General features: G+C 46.2%; 1 protein-coding gene across 5 annotated transcripts; it reads right to left on the bottom strand.

Annotated features, from left to right (window-relative positions):
- Positions 1-3,755: 3,755 nt before the first annotated feature.
- LOC122428944 (syncytin-1-like) lies at positions 3,756-11,792 on the bottom strand. Of its 5 annotated transcripts, XM_043449105.1 has the most exons (3): positions 6,881-7,545; positions 6,472-6,676; positions 3,756-4,565 (listed from the first exon to the last, which is right to left on the bottom strand). In XM_043449105.1, the coding sequence occupies exons 1-3, from the start codon at positions 7,496-7,498 to the stop codon at positions 4,519-4,521; spliced, it is 870 nt and encodes a 289-aa protein (XP_043305040.1). In that variant the 5' UTR covers positions 7,499-7,545; the 3' UTR covers positions 3,756-4,518. The 5 variants fall into 5 exon arrangements, with proteins under 5 accessions (XP_043305040.1, XP_043305036.1, XP_043305038.1 ...); XM_043449101.1 differs by lacking the exon at positions 6,881-7,545 and adding an exon at positions 11,545-11,792 and having other exon boundaries at positions 3,756-6,676; XM_043449103.1 differs by lacking the exon at positions 6,881-7,545 and adding an exon at positions 9,487-9,539 and having other exon boundaries at positions 3,756-6,676.
- Between the last annotated feature and the right edge of the window lie 8,085 nt (positions 11,793-19,877).

Raw genomic sequence — 19,877 nt, forward strand, 5'->3', positions numbered from 1 at the left:
GAATTCACTTTTAATTAGGGTATAGGTGCAAATGAGACCTTCCTTGATGAACTCTTTAATTTCATATTGCCTCCAGCTTTGACCATGAAGCGTGGCTTTAAAGATAATTATCCAAAAACCACTACAATATTGTAAAGTAATTAGCCTCCAGCTAATAAAAATAATTGGGGAAAAAATAAAAATAAATTAAAAAAAAAGATAATTATCCCTAAAAATTGTGCAGTGCTTCTTGGGTGACTTTGAAAAAAAAATTTTTATTCTATAAGTTCTTTGCATCTTTATTTGTTAATTTCTTAAACTTGTATTTTATATTGGAGTTTAAGCTGATTAACTATGGTGAAATAGTTTCTGGTGAACAGCAGAGGGACTCAGCCATGCATACACATATATGCATTCTCCTCCAAACTCCCCTCCCATCCAGGCTGCCACATAATGCTGAGCACAGTTCCCTGTGCTATATAGTCAGTCCTTGTTGGTTACCCATTTTAAACATTGCAGTGTGTACAATGTTGATCCCAAACTTCCTCACTAACACTTCCCCCCATCCTTTCCCCTTGTAACCATAGGTTCATTCTCTAAGTCTGTGAGTCTATTTGTAACTAAGTTCATATGTATCACTTCTTTTTAGACTCTGTGTGTAGGGAATGTCATACCATATTTCTCCTGTATGACGTTCCTTCTGTGTAGAATCTTCGGTGACTTTAGTAAGTACTAATATCTATAAATTATCTTTGGCTCTGTTTTGTTGAGGCATCAGATTAAAAGAAATCCAAACTATGCTTCTTCATTTGGTAGCATTGGATTTATAAAATAGGAAAGAAGTGATGCTCGTGCATGGTCACTTTAGTCATATCCAACTCTTTGCAACCCCGTGGACTGTAGCCTGCCAGGTTCTTCAGCCCAAGGGATTCTCCAGGCAAGAATACTGGAGTGGGTTGCCATGCCCTTCTCCAGGGGATCTTCCCAACCCAGGGATCGAACCAGAGTCTCCTGCGTCTTCTGCCTCACAGGCAGATTCTTTACCACTGAACCACCAGGGAGGCCCCAACTGATGCTCACCCTCTAGTAATTTCTAATGTTACTTTGAAGATAAAGTGCTTGCATTCTTGTGAAACCGTTCTACCAAAATTTAGACTAAATGAAAAGAATAGTAATGTTCTCCCGTTTGTTATTTTCAAGTGGACCAAAAATGTGTATTATATCAATATATCATTTTAAAGTCACTTTAAAGTGGGAAGAAAGTGGCTAATCATTATCAATAAAAGCACTTGTGAAACAAAAGTATACTGTGAGAATTTTAAAATAGACCTTGATAAATATCACTGCTTCAAATCAAAATGAGGAAAACTATTTGAGGTTGTTTTCTTTTTCATGGAAAATACATTTACTGCACATTTTTGAAATCTGGGGGAAGCTATTAAATTCACAGAATCTCATACATTTTATAAGAAGCACTCTTGAAACTAAACTAAGAAAAATAAACAGTAATCTTCCTGGATTCGCCCAAATGTGTTTTCCCATAATTGAATTATTTCATGTGGATTAATTATACTTAACTTCATTAATCTCAACAGTTTATTTTGACCCAGCACATTAAACATAAATTTTCCCAACAGATATTTATGAGGTGAATTCACAAACCCTGAAAAGCACACTGGTGAGTCTGTTAGGGAGTATGTTTCAAATTGTCATTGTTTATTCACCCAGTCGTGTCTGGCTCTTTTGTGGTCTCCAAGCTCCTCTGTCCATGGGATTTTTCAGGCAAGAATACTGGAGAGGGTTGCCATTTCCTTCTCCAGGGGATTTTCCTGACCTAGGGATCAAACCCATGTCTCCCTGGATTGCAGGCAGAGGTTTTTTGTTTTTTTTTTTTTTTAACCACCGAGCCATCTAGAAAACCTACATTTCCAATTAATGGAGCAGAAATCTTAAATAATGATGGCCTCCAAGTATATACAATTTTCTGTACTTTAGTGGATGATTTTTTTCTCCTGGGTCTGTTATCACAGGAACCAGATAAAATTTAACCAAATTTTTTTGTTATTGCTGTTTATTCTACTTATTGCTTTCCTAATAAATTAAGTTATTCAAGACCCCTTTCCCCAGCAATCAAACTGGATGCTTAGCTTGGCATCAGATATGTGGCTTGTTAGCTCGGCTAGCTAGTAAAGTGTGCTAATATCAGTGCCAATGACAAGAATTTATTCCTTTAAAGTCAAATAACCAGGAAGAACCTCTTCACAGAGGCAGCTGAGGAGCCAGAACAACAGAACAAGAAATGCGTGCATAGTCTGTCCTCTTTTTGTCAAGGTGCAACCAGGTGCCATCACATTGGTGAGGACAGGGAGTATCAGGTGGATAGGGAGCACTTAGCTGGATGAGGGCATGGCAACCCCCTGCAGGATTTTTGCCTGGAGAATCCCCATGGACAGAGGAGCCTGGTGGGCAACAGTCCATGGGGTCGCAAAGAGTCAGACACGACTGAGTGACTTAGCACAGCACAGCACACAAGTAAGACAAACTTCAAAATAAACCTCAAGTTACTGTTACCCCAAATCCTCTGTTCCATCAGCTCATGCAGTTTAGGCTTTCATTCATGCTGAAAATGAATGGAAATGGTAGGCAGGAGGATGGTTAGAATCTAACAAATGCTTACATTGGTACAGAATGCTCCTTGTTGGGCTTCCCAAGTGGTGTTGAAAGTGAAAGTCGCTCCATAGTGTCCAACTTTGGACCCCATGGACTATACAGTCCATGGAATTCTCCAGGCCAGAATACGGGAGTGGGTAGCCTTTCCCTTCTCCAGGGGATCTTTCAACCCAGGGATCGAACCCAGGTCTTTCACATTGCAGGTGGATTCTTTACCAGCTGAGCCACAAGGGAAGCCCAATAATACTAGAGTGGGTAGCCTATCCCTTCTCCAGCAGATATTCTCAACTCAGGAACCAAACCAGGGTCTCCTGCATTGCAGGCATTAGTGGTAAGGAAACGGCCTGCCAACGCAGGAGATGGAAAGAGACATCAGTTTATTCCTTGGGTCTGGAAGATCCCCTGGAGGAGGGCATGGCAATCCACTGCATTGGAGACTCCCTTGGACAGAGGAACCTGGCAGATTACAGTCCATAGGGTCACAAAGAGTCGGCCACGACTTAAGCAACTTATCATGCATGCATGCTCATCGTTGAATCAGTATTTCTTCCTTGATCTCACGTTGTTTCTCTTTTTCATTACAAGACAATAATATATAAGAATTAAAGAAGAAAAAGATATACTTGTATGTAACTTTGGAGACAACAGACTGTAATTTTGGAACAACAGACTGGTTCCAAATAGGGAAAGGAGTAGTCAAGACTGTATATTGTCACCCTGCTTATTTAACTTATATGTAGAGTACATCATGAGAAACACTGTGCTGGATGAAGCACAAGCTGGAATCAAGATTGCTGGGAGAAATATCAATAACCTCAGATATGCAGATGACACCAAACTTATGGCAGAAAGCAAAGAAGAACTAAAGAGCCTCTTGATGAAAGTGAAAGAGGAGAGTGAAAAAGTTGGCTTAAAACTCAACATTTGGAAAACTAAGATCATGGCATCCGGTCCCATCACTTCATGGCAAATAGATGGGAAAACAGTGGAAACAGTGACAGACTATTTTGGGGGCTCCAAAATCACTGCAGATGGTGACTGCAGCCATGAAATTAAAAGGTGCTTGCTCCTTGGTGTAAGAACGCTGCGACAAGACAAAGGGGCGCCGGAGTATCAAAAGGCTTTTATTGGACAATCGCTCCCGGGCAGAGCTCCCGGGCATGAGCAAGGAAAAAAACGGGAGTCTGCAATCTGCGGGGAGGGGTGGCGACACCTATATACCCCAGCGGATACGGAAGTGGCGGGACCAAGGTGCTGATTGGACGTCTAGGTCCCATGTCGGTTTTTTGATTGGCCGGAGTCTTGGCGCCTTCGCGTCCATCAGTCTGCCTGGCAACGGGCTGTTGATTGGTGGATATCTGTCCCTGTCAGTCTGCCTGGCAATGGGCTTATCTGAGACCTTTCGGCGGGCGGGGGGCGGGGGGGGGCGCTTCTCTGTCAGCATTTTCTGGCTGGCGACTTCCCGCCTGCGATCAGTGTGACCTTTCATCCCGGCCTTTTTGGTATAGGACAAGGGGCGACGTTTGTCTTCTGGCTACTTCCTGCTGGACGGGGGCGACGTGGGGGTCAGGGCCGGTCGGGACGAAAGGTCAGCTTGTGTGGGATTGTGAGGTAGGTCTGTCTTCTTGATTGAGTTGAGTGTTAGCTGTTAGTTTCTTGGCCCATCCGGTCTCGGCCTGCGCTATTTCTTGGACTCTGTGAAAAACAAATTGGAGGAGGCAGGGGCCTATGGTGAGGCTCATAACCAGCAGGAGTATAGGGCCTAGAAAGGGCAAGAAGTATGGGAGTAAACCATTGAGTCCGGTCCAGAGGGGGCTTTCCTGGAGCTGTCTGCGCCTTTGTTCCAGGTCGTTCTGTAGTTCTTTAATCTTAGTCCGGACTATTCCGGAGCGGTTGGCATAGAAACAGCATCTTTCCTGTAAGAAAAGGCATATGCCTCCCTCTCGGGCGGTGAGGAGGTCTAGCCCACGTCTATTTTGGAGGACAACTTCTGCTAGAGAATCTATTTGCCCCTGAAGTTCTAACATGGTGTCAGCCACATGTTGGACGTCTGATATGATCTGTTGGGAGAGCTTGGCGTATGTGTGCTGTGAGAGGCCGATCCCTGCTGCCCCTGCCACTAAGCTAGTAGATATGCCCAGTCCCACCAGCAGGGGTACCATTTGGATGGCTCGCTTCTTTTTCCCGGCCACATGGTCTAGAGTGGGTATGGGGACTGGTTCTTTTCCTGATATCAGGTCAATGTCTGGGAGCAGGACTGCGAGTATGCAGGTTCCAGTCCAGTTTGTAGGGAGGAAAGTATAGGCCAGGTTTCCTCCACAGACAAAGACCAGGGGATGAGGGGCGCATATTGAGGTGGTGATGTTCTGTATTGTGGTGCAGCTGGCAAAGTCTCCCACCCCCACGTCTAGAGCTGTCTCGTTGTCTGTTATTTGGCCTCGTAGGCAGTATCCTATTGAGGCTTCTATCGGTTGTACCCGCAAGGGTGGTGTCACTTTACACGCTGCTGGGTCTGCGGAGGTGTTGACCAGTTGGGAGAGGTTGGCCGGCACGGCTAGCGGGCGAGGGGTACCTACGGCTAGGCATATCCAGCAATCTTGGGCCCATTCAGGGTTGGACTGATTTAGGGTGTCCCATGTTAGCTGTATTAAGTTTGTAGTTGCTGGATCTAGTTGTAGAGGGCCCCGCCGGTCAGGCAGGGCCAGGGGATGGTAATGGACTTTTGGAAAGTAATGGTCTATTACTTCTTGGAGTCTTTGTTGGACTTGTTCCCTTCGTGTCATATCCTGGACCCCTCCTCCATCTGAGATGTGTATGGGTGCCTTTAGGTTCCAGCAGACCTCTTTACCTACCTTATTTGGGCACGCAGGTGAGGAAGGGCCTGGGCCCGATGTACCTGGGAAGTATCCTGTTTGTGTTGCAGTCCAATAAGTCTTATTTTTTGGGCCCCTGCATTGGTGTGCCTGTTCCTTAAGGTAGCATAGAGAGTGGAGAGTTTCCTGGTATTCTAAGCAAGGGCAGTTCTTGAGCTGACCTGGGGGCAGGGGTTCTGGGGTCTGGATGGCGTTAACGCATTGCCATGAATTGGCTTTTCCAATGAGTGTGTATCCATTTGAGGAGGGCAGGTATCCGAACCCTATAAAGTTGTAAGCCATTTTATCCCCACAGTTGACTGATTGGATGTGTCTGACCCTTCCCTTGGGATATTGGGAGAGAGTCCCCCCGGCGCAGTCGCAAGGCTTTCCCATTTGCCTGGCCAGGATTTCCCTTACCTTAGCCGGGTCATCAAATCCCCCGTAGGTCTGACCGAGGAGAACAAGCAATAGGAGGGTGCCTGTCATTCTTTGGCCGCTGGTGGGAAGGGGGTCCGGGAGATTTTTAGTTTTGTGGGCCGCGTTAGAGAGGACTGGTATGTGTGTCCTGGCGAAGCCTTTGGACCTGAGTCTAAGCCTGGATCTCTTTCTGGAAAGCCGGGGGGGGCGGGGGGGGCTCGTTTGAGCCTGGTCACGTGGTACCAGGGTTCAAGGCCTGAGAGCTTGGCTGCAGTGAGGGTGGTCAGGACTACTGTGTAAGGACCTGTCCAACGAGGTTGGAGGGGCCCAGGAGACAGGGTCCTGAGTAGCACCTGGTCCCCGGGCGACAGCAGTCTGATGGAGCCGTCACCGTCTCCAGGTTGTGGCAGGACCCGATCTGTGCGTTCCCTGAGTAAGGCACGCAGGCGGGTGAAGAGGGGCAGCTAATTGGCCAGGGGAGGTGGTTTTTCTGGGGGCAGATGGGTCAGCAGGTAGGGCCTGCCGTACAGCAGTTCAAAGGGGGTCAAACCTGTCTTTGAGTGCGGTGTTGTGCGGATGCGGGTGAGAGCCAAGGGGAGGAGGTCGACCCAGGAGAGCCGCACTTCTGAGGCGAGCTTGGCGAGGTGGGCCCTGGGGACCCCGTTGGCCCGTTCTACCTTACCCGATGACTGGGGTCGGTACGGGATGTGAAGATGCCAGGTGATGTTGAGGGCTGCAGCTACCTGCTGGGTTATCTGCGAAACAAAAGCAGGTCCGTTATCGGATTGGAGGGAGCTAGGGAGTCCAAACCGGGGGATGATGTGTTTGACCAGCATTTCGGACACTATTGCGGTCGTTTCGCAGGAGGTGGGGAAGGCCTCGACCCATCCTGAGAATGTGTCCACGAGTACCAGCAGATAACGATAAGCCCGGTGTCTGGGCATGTGAGTGAAGTCCACCTGCCAATCTTGACCGGGCAGATGTCCTCTCAGCTGGTGGGTTTCCTGGGGGGGCCGGAGCCCTCCTTGAGGAGAGATCGTTGCGCAGGTCAGACAGGAGCGATGTATGGTCTGGATGGCCTGTCTAAGGTGAAGAGGAGAGAAGAGCAGGCTAAGGAAAGTTAAGAGAGCTCGCAGTCCAATATGGAGGGTGTCATGGATCTGCTTTATGATGGTAATGGCTTGTTGTTCAGGGAGGACCAGTTTTTCGTGGAGGGTGATCCATCCGGAAGGATGTGTTTGTGTCCCCTCCTGGGCGAGTAGAGCTCTGGTTTCTGCCTTCGTATATTTAGGGGTAAAGGAGGTTTCTAGGACCAGTAAAGGGGCTGCCTCTTGTTGCAGGGCAGTTTGCCGGGCCACCTGGTCAGCCAAATTATTACCCTGGGCTATTTTATCGCGAGCTGCCTGGTGTCCCCGGCAATGTAAGATGGCCACTTCTTTTGGCAGGGGGATGGCCTCCAGTAGTTTGGTAATATGGGAGGCATTACATATTGGGGAGCCTTTAGTTGTGAGAAAGCCCCTCTCTTTCCAGATTGTCTCATGTGAGTGGGCGATTAGGAAAGCGTACTTAGAGTCCATGTAGATATTGGCCCTTTTGTTTCTTGCTAAGTGTAGGGCTTGGGTCAATGCAGTTAGTTCTGCCTTTTGGGAAGTTGTTCCTAGTGGGAGGGGTTGGGCCTCAAGGACTTTCTGTAGGGTGACTACAGCATATGCCGCTGCCCAGCGCCCATCTGGGTCCTTTTTTGGAACTCCTGTCGACAAACATGGTTATATCGGGATCCGGCAGTGGCTCTGCAAAGAGGTTTGGAGGTGGCTGTGTCAGAGAGTCCAAGACCTCGGTACACTGGTGAGCAGGGACTCTTGAGGAAATCGGGAGAGAGGGAAGAGCAAATAGCGGGTTCAGCTGGGAACTACGTCCCAAGGTGACCTGTGGGTTGTCTAGGAATATCAAGTGGAACTGCTGTAGTCTGGAGTCGCTGAGGTCAGAGAGGAATCTGGAGGCCAGGAGGTCACTGAGGCGGTGAGGGGAGAAAATGGTTAGAGGTTGACTTTGAAGTAACTTTTTTGCGTCCATGTAAACCGCTGCTGCCGCTGCCAGTGCCCGCAGGCAGAGGATCCATCCCCTGGCAGTGGGGTCTAGTTGTTTGGAGATGAAGGTGACAGGCAGCAACTCAGAGCCCACCGGCTGTACCAGGGCCCCAAAGGCTATTCCCCCCTTTTCATCAGTATAGAGATGATAGGGGTAGTTTGGATTAGGCAGGGAAAGGGGAGCGGCAGATGTCAAAGCAGACTGTAACGTGAGAAAGGCTCGGGTGACCTCGTTTTGTGAGGAGAGTGGCCCCTTTGGGGTTTCTTTTGCTGCTGTATAGAGGGGTCTCGCCAGTGAGGCATAGTTGGGAACCCAATGGTGGAAGAATCCCGCCAGGCCCAGGAAAGACAGGATTTGGTCTCCGTTAGTTGGAGGCTGGATAGACCGGAGAAGTTGGCAACGGTCAGTTGTGAGGGCCTTGGTGGTGTGGGTAATTTGTAATCCCAGGTAAGTAACTGAGGACTGGGTGAGTTGGGCCTTTGCCTGTGAGGCCTGGTATCCTTTGGAGGCCAGGAAGTTAAGGAGAGCTGTGGTATGTTGTTTTGAGAGATCTTCGGAAGGGCTACATAGTAAGAGGTCATCTACATATTGGAGCAGGGTACTAGGGCTAAGAGGGCAGAGGGCCAGGTCCCAGGCCAGGGCCTGGCCGAAGTAATGAGGGCTACCTCAAAACCCCTGAGGCAGGACCGTCCACGTGAGTTGAGTGGCCTGTCTGGTGTCAGGATCAGTCCAGGTGAAGGCGAACAGAAATTGACAGTCGGGGTGGATTGGGATGGAAAAGAATGCATCTTTGCGATTGATTACCATGAAGTGGGTGGTGCCCATGGGTATTTGGGACAATAAAGTATAGGGGTTGGGGACCAGTGGGTGTGTAGGGACAATGGCCTCGTTGATAAGCCGGAGGTCTTGGACTAGTCGGTAGGCTCCTGAGGCCTTACGGACCAGAAGGATGGGGGTATTACATGGGGACGAGGTGGGGACCAGTAGGCCCTGTCCCAGGAGGCGGTCAATGATTGGCTTAAGCCCTCGAAGGTTTGGCTGGGACAGGGGAACTGGGTCCGAGCCGGAAAACAGGTGGGATTTTTTAGGTGGATGAGGACTGGGGGTTGGTGTTGGGCAATTGTTGGGATCTCGGTGTCCCAAACCTGGGGATCTATTTGGGAGCTAGAGGACCCAGTGAGTAGCAGTAGGAATCTGCCTGTGGAAGGGAAAGGCCCTGGGGCTAGGTGAAGTGTGGCCTTGAGTTTTGTTAAAATATCTCTCCCTAGCAGAGGGGTTGGACAGGAGGGAATAACTAGAAAGGAGTGGGTGAATAGGCAATTATCTAATTGGCAGTTTAAGGGCTTGGCCTCTAAAGGCTGTAAGGGCTGGCCGTCAATTCCCATTACCAAGACCCGGGAAGGACTCAAGGTGCCTCCGAAAGAGGGAAGGACCGAATAGGTAGCCCCCGTGTCAACCAAGAAGTCGATCAACTTACCCGCTACCTGGAGCATTACCCTGGGCTCGGCTTGGGTTATCGGGGTTCCCGAGTCTAGGCGGCTTCAGTCTTAATCGAAGGTCAGCAGTTGTAGGGCGGGGTCTGGGCTCAGAGTCATCTTGGGTCGCTCTGGTTCCTTACCCCCTGGGATCAGGGCCCGAGAGGCTGAGGGACAGTCACTTGCCCAGTGTCCGCGTTGCCTGCACTTTGGGCAGGGCCTTGTGGGCGGTCTTGGGTTAGGACACATTTTAGCCCAGTGTCCCTCTTTGCCACATTTGAAGCAGGCCCCCGGTGGGGGTTTTTGTGGGCCCGAGCCCGTTGCCGGCCGCAGGGCTGCTACCAGAGCCTGGGTTTGTTGGTTGAGGAGGCTGGCCTGGAGTTCGGCCTTTTGTCTCAGTCTGGCTTTACGACTAGCCTCTGCAGTCTCTTCCCGGGCATTGTAAACTTTAAAGGCCATTTTTACCAGGTCTCGTATGGGAGTCTGAGGGCCGTCCTCAGCCTTGGCCAGTTTTTTTCAGATGTCGGGGGCGGATTGGGAGATAAAATAATTGGCCAGAGTGACTGCTCCAGCTGGGGAGTCTGGAGCCAGTCGGGTATATTGGATAAGGGCCTCTGTCAGCCTATTTAAGAACATAGCGGGGTTTTCGTCAGGGCCCTGGGTGATCTCATCCAGCTTGAGGAAGTTGACCACTTTATTAGAAGTGGCTTCCATGCCATCCATGAGGCACTCTACCATATATCTGACCCTGAGTTCGCCTCCCCCAGTCTCTTGATAGTCCCAGTTAGGGTCTGTGTCAGGGACTGCCTGGGCCCCTGGGGGGGCGCTCAGGAGTGGGGTTAGCGTAGTGTCTCTGGTCGGCCTGGGCCCTAGCGGCCGTCCAGATGGCTTGTCGCTCTTCTGGGGTGGTGGTGGAACCTAAGACCACATAGATATCTTTCCAGGTTAAGGCATGTGAACGGGTCAGTTGGGTGAACTGCTTGATGTAACGGGTAGGGTCGGATGAGGATGACCCAAGCTTGGCCTCGATTTGAGACAGGTCTTGGAGGGAGAAGGGAACGTGGACCTGTGTTAAGCCCTCAGCTCCGGCTACTTGTCTCAGAGGGAGTAGGGGGGCCAGGGCACGGGGAAAAGAATCTCGGGACGGCTGTCCATGGGACCGTGTGTGTGAGCTGACCGGTGATGGGGAGGGTGTTAGGGGAGGTAGTGGAGGATAGAGAATGGGAGTAGGAGGAGGGCGTATAGTGTCAGTCAGTTGTGTATTGATTAAGGAGGTGTGGGGAGGTGTTGTTGGGACAGCTAGGGGAGTGAGAGTGGGGGAGGGAGCCACTGGAGTCAGAGAAGCGGGAGTGGGGGAGGAAACTGATGGAGTCAGAGGAACATAGGGCTGGGGGGCGACCAGGTCTTCTGGGGGAATAGAGAAGGCAGAGGACTCAGGGCCTGGCAATTCTTTGGGAGAGGGGTCTGGATTTGGGCAGGCAGGCCATTTAGGAGCCATGGTGAGCATAATTTGGGTCGGCGAGCAGGTTGTGCAAAGGGTAGGGCGGGAGCACAGTGTCCAGAAAGCCTGTACGTAGGGGACCTCGGACCATTTTCCCGTTCTCCGACAGTAATTATCTAGATCACGGAGGACATCAAAGTCTAGCATCCCTGTGGGGGGCCAACGGGAATCATTGTCTAGGGGGTATTGAGGCCAAGCCTCTGAGCACAAAAAAATGAGCTGTTTTGGCTTGATGTAGCCCGTTAACCTCAGATTTTTTAGGTTGGCTAGCAGGCATTCTAGCGGAGTAGACCAACTGGACTCGGGTTTGGAGGCTGTCGACCCCATGGCGACCACGTGGGGCTAGCCTCTATTGTCCAGGCGTCCCCTGGCAAACAGAGGCAGCCGGAGGTCTCGAGAGAGACCGGGGGTTACTCAGCTGATTAGGACGTCTCCGGCACGAGCTGAGAACCGGGAGGAGGCACAGCTGCCGGATGAGGGCCCGATATGTGCGCACCGGTTATCCAGCCCTAGGAAGTGGTCGCTCAGGGTGGCGGGATCCAAAGCCGGAGGGACTTACCCTGTCGTCTGCCGTCCGGGAGGTTGGTCCGTGGCTGGGGCGCCTATGGCCGCGGGGGTGGAGCTCCAGGGGGCCTGCACGGTGTGAGCCGGGGCCCTCACCTCGAGCCCCACACTGGGCGCCAGATGTAAGAACTCTGCGACAAGACAAAGGGGCGCCGGAGTATCAAAAGGCTTTTATTGGACAATCGCTCCCGGGCAGAGCCCCCAGGCGCGAGCAAGGAAAAAAACGGGAGTCTGCAATCTGCCGGGAGGGGTGGCGACACCTATATACCCCGGCAGATACGGAAGTGGCGGGACCAAGGTGCTGATTGGACGTCTAGGTCCCGTGTCGGTTTTTTGATTGGCCGGAGTCTTGGCGCCTTCGCGTCCATCAGTCTGCCTGGCAACGGGCTGTTGATTGGTGGATATCTGTCCCTGTCAGTCTGCCTGGCAACGGGCTTATCTGAGACCTTTCGGCAGGGGGGCGGGGGGGGGGGGGGGGGGGGGGGGGGGGGGGGGGGTTCTCTGTCAGCATTTTCTGGCTGGCGACTTCCCGCCTGCGATCAGCGTGACCTTTCACTTGGAAAGAAAGTTATGACCAACCTAGATGGCATATTAAAAAGCAGAGACATTACTTTGCCAACAAATGTCCATCTAGTCAAAGCTATGGTTTTTCCAGTAATCATGTATGGATGTGAGAGTTGGGCTATAAAGAAAGCTGAGTGCTGAAGAATTGATGCTTTTGAACTGTGGTGCTGGAAAAGACTCTTGAGAGTCCCTTGGACTTCAAGGAGATCCAACCAGTCCATCCTAAAGGAGATCAGTCCTGAATATTCATTGGAAGGACTGATGCTAAAGCTGAAACTCCAATTCTTTGGCCACCTGATGCGAAGAACTGACTCATTTGAAAAGACCCTAATGCTGGGAAAGATTGAAAATAGGAGGAGAAGGGGACCACAGAGGATGAGATGGCTGGATGGCATCACCGACTCAATGGACATAAGTTTGAGTGAACTCTCGGAGTTGTTGATGGACAGGGAAGCCTGATGTGCTGCAGTCCATGGGGTTGCAAAGAGTTGGACATGACTGAGTGACTGAACTGAGCTGAACTGAACTGAATTTTGGAGAATCTTAAAAAGCAGAGATTTAAATTTTCTCCAGCAATCAAAGCAAGCATACAAAATTATGCAAATTTAGTGAAAGAAGTATGTGACTGTATAACTCTTTTATAAGACATGAAAGGGAGGTGTATTTAAGACAAATACTATTACTTATTAGAGTTAATTCTCTAAGAAGCAGAGATCTATAATTACTACTTTATAAACCTGTAACTAGATAACCTTGTATCATTATCCCAGCATAAATGCATAATTATAATAGATTAAATGGGAATTACAGAGAAGATGGCAATTTGAGAATCACTCCTGCTTCATTCTTTTCTGATTCCCTATAGAAGGAATTCAATTGTAATATGAAAGAAAAATCACTTTTCTGTTGGTAGCCATTCCCTTTCTCCAGCAGATCTTCACAACCCAGGGATCAAACCCAGGTCTCCTACATTTCAGGCAGATTCTTTACCATCTGAGCCACCAGGGAAGCCCTCAACTCAGAATCATGAAGTTTTATTTTGCTTTGCTTTGTTTGTTAATTTTCTAGTTAGGTAACCGGAGGATACATAGCCCAAGGTAATTGTGATAGATAATTTTATGTGTCAATTTTGAAAGGTTATACTCCATTTACAGTTATTATAAAATATTGGCTATATTCCTCATGCTGAACAATATATGTGTATGTGTGTGTAGTCACTAAGTCGTGTACAACTCTTTTTGACACCATAGCCCATCAGGCTCCTCTGTCCATGGGATTCTCAGGGCAAGAATACCGAAGAGGGTTGCTATTTCCTTCTCCAGGGATCAAACCCAGGTCTTCTGTGTCATCTGTGTTGGCAGAAGATTCTTACCACTGAGCCTCCAGGAGAGCCCAAACCATGTATCTTTACAGCTTATTTTTGTATCTAGTCGTTTATACCTCTTTCTCCCCTACACCTCTTTTGCTTTTCTTCCCTTCTCTCTCCCACTCATTACACCTATCACATGGCTATCATCAAAACGAACATAAATAACAAATGTTGACCAGGATGTGGAGAAAAGGGAATTCTCATACACTGTTGGTGGGAATGTAAATTGGTGTAGCCACTTTGGAAAACAGTATGGATGTTTCTCAAAAAACTAAAAATAGGGTTACTGAGTGTCCAGTAATTCTACCTTTGGGTATATATATGTATATCAAAAACACTAATTTGAAAAGATACACGCATGCCCAACATTCACAGCAGCATTATTTACAATTGCCAAGCTATGGAAGCCAGCTAAATATTCATCACAAATGAATGGATAGGGATGTGATATATAAATAGATCCTGGAGAAGGAAATCGCAACCCACTCCAATGTTCTTGTCAGGAGAATCCCAGGCTCACAGAGGAGCCTGGCAGGCTATAGTCTATGGGGTTGCAAGAGTTGGACATGACTTAGCAACTAAACCACCATATATATATATAAAATAGAATGCTATTCATCCATAAAAAAGAAAAAAAATTTGCCAATTGTGGCAATATGGATGCACTTGGAGGGTATCATGCCAAGTGAAATATCAGAAGATATTTTATTTTTTTATCAGTAGTAGTAGTCATGAGTGCAAGGGCCTGTCATGAAAAGATGAAGGAGCTGGAGTGACCTGGCCTCTGAGAACCATTGAATTACACCATCGGGGCTCCGTTCAGGATAGGATTCTCCCCTGAAGAGAAGCCGATGAGAACAGAATAATTGAGTAGCGTTCTGAGAGTGGTGAAGGAGTCGCAAGGTCCAGATAAAACAGAGGGAGACAGAGACATGAGTTCACAAAAGGTAAGTGGCTGAATAAGGCAATATCAAAGTAAGGAGCTTGGAAAGTTTAAAAAGTTATCTTAATTCCACCTCCTTTAAAAAGTTTAGGAAAAAAAGCTTTTCACATAAAAAATAAGAGAAAGCTAGTAAAGTCAAAACAAATCTTTTATAAAGATGCTTTGAGAAAAAGGAAATAAAACTGTGTAACGTTGCTTCCTTGGTGGCTCAGATGGTAAAGAACCCACCTGCAATACAGGAGACCCAGCTTTGATCCCTGGGTCAGGAAGATCCCCTGGAGAAGGGAATGGTGACCCACTCCAGTATTCTTGCCTAGAGAATCCCATGGACAGAGGAGCCTGGTGGGCTACCGTCCATGGGGTCGTAAAGAGTCAGACCGGGCTGAGAGAGTAACATTTCCACTTTTTGGCATCCCAAGTGGTGCTTCCCTAGTGGTAAAGCCCCTGCCTGCCAATGCAGGAGACTTAAGAGCTGAGAGTTCAATCCCTGGGTTGGGAAGATCCCCTGGAGAAGGAAATGGCTACTCACTCCAGTATTCTTGTCTGGAGAATCCCACGGACAAAGGAGCCTGGAAGGCTACTGTCCATGGGGTCACGAAGAGTTGGACATGACTGAAGCGACTTAGAATGTGTACAACATCCTTACAGTGTAAGCATATTAGCATATTTGAGAGACATATTCAAAAACTGATCAAAATCATAGCTTACTCTTTCAAAATAAGCTAGAAAACTTGAAGAAACTAATTAACGTATGAAGAACAACATAAACCAGACAGAACTCACAAGACAAAGTTTGAAAAACTTTGGGGAATAATAAGGGTGAACAAATGAAGCTCTTAATGACTTAATAGAGAGAGAAGGTGTTAAAGAAAATTTAAAAATCAAAAATAAATGAAGAAATAACTAAAAAAATAATGAATGTAGACAAAGAAGATTAAAACACAGATAATATCAGTCTCTGAAGAAGAACAAAACAAGAAAATAAAACAAATACTAATAGATGTAGATATACATAGCTTTTTATATTCCTGGTGGCTTAGATTGTGAAGAATCTGCCTGTAACACAGGAGACCTGGCTTCTGTCCCTGGGTTGGGAAGATCCCCTAGAGAAGGGAATAACAATCCATTCCAGTATTCTTGCCTGGAGAATTTCATGAACAGGGGAGCCTGGTGGGTTATGGTCAGTGGAATTGCAGAGTTGGACATGACTGAGTGACTAACACACAGATACATAGTTTTATACACAAATGTATAGATATGGTGGAAATAGTAGCTTTAATCCTTGTATTTTTATTTCCTAACTATTAAATAACAGCATTAATTTGTTATCTTCTCCATCATATTTATTAAATTATCTTACTAATCTGGTAAAGGGGCTTCCCTGATAGCTCAGTTGGTAAAGAATCCACCTGCAATGCAGGAGACCCTGGTCTGATTCCTGGGTCAGGAGGATATGCTGGAGAAGGGTTAGGCTACCCACCCCAGTATTCTTGGGCTTCCCTTGTGGCTCAGCTGGTAAAGAATCCGCCTGCAATGCAGGAGACCTGGGTTTGATCCTTGAATTGGGAAGATCCCCAAGAAGGGAAAGGCTACCCACTCCAGTATTCTGGTCTGGAGAATTCCATGGAGTATACAGTCCGTGGGGTTGCAAAGAATCGGACATGACTGAGCTACTTTCACTTTCAATCTGGTAAGTTTTTTGGCAATCCACATGGGCATTCTCTATCAACAGCCATGAAAAGCGCTAGTATAAGGACTTTATAAATTTACTTTCTTTACAAATTCTAATCACTGTTTTAAATATATAATGTTATTAGTTTCAGATGTACAACATATTGATTCAATATGTGTATATATTTGTGATATGATCACCCCAATAAATCTAGCAACATCCACAAGAAAAAACAAATTGCGTATTAACCATATTAACAGACTAAAGAGGTAAAAAACTTTAAGTTACTAAGTGTGATAAAACTGTTTTTAAGCCAAAAAAGGAGTTACAGACTCACTCAGGAGAGCAGTTTATACATAATATGAAGATCATAATGTGAAATATAGAAAAACAGTGATATTTGGGACTAACCAAGTTTCAGAGTTGTGCTCTGGCACATGTATATAATCGTTCATATAACTGAGCTATCAGATCAAATGACAAACATACTTCATGTATGAAATCCATTAGGGAAGCTTTTAAAACAAATGTAGGAGATGCCCTCTTGTGTTTGGTTTTTCCATGGTAAAGTATGTTTAAGAAAACTGCCTTCACTTCTTAATCTATTTTCTGTTAGGCTCTTATTCTATGAAAATTGAAAAAGATTGCTCACTACTTATTAGATGTCTGCAAGCTATTATTGTAGGTTTAAAATACAGTATTTGTTTTCTAAGAAATCATTTTCCTATGATTAAGATGTCTTTGTTTTACCGTTTTCTCTTTGCTTTGATTTCACATTAACATTGTGAAAAACAAATATTCCGTTGAACAGTTAATATTTGAATTCATTCTCTTTCTTTTACCCAAAATAATAGATGGAGTATGGACAAATAAACCTGTCCTTTCAAGATATTTTATAGATTCCGAAGTGTTTTCATGCAAAACATTTCCCCTGTTTATCAAAATAATCCTGTGAAGTGTGTAAGTTAAGTGTACATCCCCATTTTTGAGATGTAAAAATTGAAGCCTTGAACCTCAGCAATAGCTTGGAACCAGAATACAAGTTCCTTAGAATCCAGTAAAAGAGTTGAACCTGAACCCTGGTCCCAGGTCTTGATACACTAAAGGCTAAATATGACCCATGAGACTTGACAGTTTTCTGAGACAATTTTTGTGACTCACAGTCTCACACTTGATCTTTCTCTACAGAACAGAACACTAGAAATTTGAACCAACTTAAAAAACTTAGACATTATATATAATATGTGTCATATATATATATGGGCTTCTCAGGTGGCTCAGTGGTGAAGAATCCCCCTGCCAGTGCAGGAGACACAGGTCTGATCCGTTGATAGGGAAGATTCCTTGGAGAAGGAAATGACAATCCACTCCAATTTTCTTCCATGGAGAATCTCATGGACAGAGGAGCCAGGTGGGCTGCAGTCCACTGGTGTCAAATAGAGTCGGACACAACTGAGCAAACACACAAACACACACCAACTTGTATATATTACAATACACATACATGTGTGTATGTATGAGCCTAAGTGTGTATGTATTATTTTATCTCTATATGTTAGTGTTTATTCAAATTGAAATTGTCAGGTTTTTACAAAGGCAATTCTGACAAGGAGAAAGCTTCAAATTTTTTTATCATATAGTTTTTTTAACTTTTCATTTTATATTGGAATTTCACTAACAATGTTATGTTAGTTTCAGGTGTATTGCAAAGTGGTTCAGATATACATATACATGTATCTATTCTTTTTCAAAGGAGTCAAAATATTTAATGTTTAAATATAGCTAAATACAACAAAAACTTGGCTATTGCAGCCTTCTCAAATTAAGAAACATGTTAAACTCAGATATCAACTTCTGATATCTTCATATTCTAGTAAATGCTAGGAAGTTTACAAAAAAAAAGAGGGACAGTCATGAAGTCATATTGCTCATGGCTACATTACTAAAATCGTCTATCTGATTTGGTGTGAGAAATGAAAGAAAGTTTGTAATTCACCAGACTGTTTCCAAAATTGTTTTAAACCCTGAAATGGATGTCCTTTTTCATTCCATGAAGTCCATGTTCCATATTCCTATGAAATGGATAATCTTTTGATTGTATTGATATGATGTATTTTGTGATTCTAGAATAATAGATCTGGTCAATAGATCATCCAGCTTCTGAGTTTATGACCAAAGTGGTTAGACATGAGGGAAGAACATGAAGAAGAATCTGCAGACAGAAAGGGAAGAGAAAAGTGTTGCTGGCTGTAGTGAGGTGAGATTTGAAATTTTATGAAAAGTTACTACCTTACCGTTTGGAAAGAAGTATCTATGTTCTTTGCCATGTTGACCCAACAGATTCCACCTCATTGGAAACGTTCTTAACAGACTCTTTAGGGATATGCATGGATTAGAAGTCTCATCTTAACCAATTGTAGCTTTGTGTGCTGTCTGATGCTCTGATGACTCGGAACACCTGCAGGGTGATGGGTACCGCCCCTGGCTGGCTGCAGAGTGGGAAAGTGTTCCCATGTTCTCTAGAGGGCTCAGGGCATGACCTCGGTATCTTTCTGGCTGGAATAACTGCCATCTCTTTCGTTGTGTTTCTGGTTGAGGCATGTTGCTTTTATTTTGTGTTGGTGGTTGTGATAGACTTTTGTTTTAAATCTAGCCTGAATGAACCCTTTGTCTCTTTTCTGCTAGATGGTGTAATAGGTAAAATATGTATTTGTTGATTTAAAAAATAATTAGATGAGGTCATGAGACTCATAAAGCTTGTACTTATCAAGGCATGAAATATGACCGCAGAGATAATCCACTCTTTCTCTGTCCCACGTCCCACGAGGCTAATTCAGGTCACCTCACTGGGTGGGATCATTAGAGGTACAAGTGATTTGGTACATTCCAAACAACCCACCTCTTACCCCACCACCATCCCTGCTCCCCAGCCCCCCAGCCTGTGATGATGAGAGCATCCCCCAGGGAATTTGCTATTGTCAGCATAGCCTGTAAGTCTTTCACTACTTCCTGGCCCCAAATAGAAAATTTAAACTCATCTTAATGGGTTCCTACTGAAAAGCCACTTTTCTTTTTCATTTTTTCATTGCTGGCTCAGGCTAGTGAATAGGGATGATGGGAGAAGAGAAATGAACTATAAAAGAGTGAGGTATCAACTAAAAAATTAGTCAAAACCTGAGAGCAGAGAGTTGTTTTATTTGGTAGGAATGTTAAGGAGCTGGGGAGGCAGCATCTCAGTAGCTCTGAGAAAACAGCTCCCAGGAGACAGGAGAGGGATTTAGGCTATATACAAGTTTGTAACAAAGGGGACAGGCCATCTGAACATCAAAAGTTTTTGTTAAGTAAGGAAAACCAGATATCAAGTGAAGGCATTTAGTGTTTTTCTGTGTTTGGGAAGATGCAAGCCTCTGGGTTTACTGAATTCATTCCTTTCATATGCACCTCAGCTATCTGGGGTCAAATCCTGTTTCTTGTTTACATCCTTAATTCCTTCAGCAGTGGCAGATGTGTGGTGGGTAAATGCTTCTTGCTTTCTCCCCCACCCCCAGCTCCTCTGCAATCACTGTGGGGGGCAGCGGCGTGTGCAGTATCACAGGCATTGTGCCCCCTTTGGGGAGGTCTCATTCAAATTCAGAGGCCCGAAATCGCGGATGGGTGTGACATCCTTGCCCACAGATGTGGCAGGAAATATTTCATTTCACAGAGGCCATGAGAGTGGGTGGGTGTGGTGATGGGAATGAGAGTGTGTGTGAGAGAGAGAGAGAGAAAGAGAAACAGAAT

The sequence above is a fragment of the Cervus canadensis genome, chromosome 27 (genome assembly GCF_019320065.1).
Source record: "Cervus canadensis isolate Bull #8, Minnesota chromosome 27, ASM1932006v1, whole genome shotgun sequence".
In the NCBI taxonomy this organism is placed as follows: Eukaryota; Metazoa; Chordata; class Mammalia; order Artiodactyla; family Cervidae; genus Cervus; species Cervus canadensis.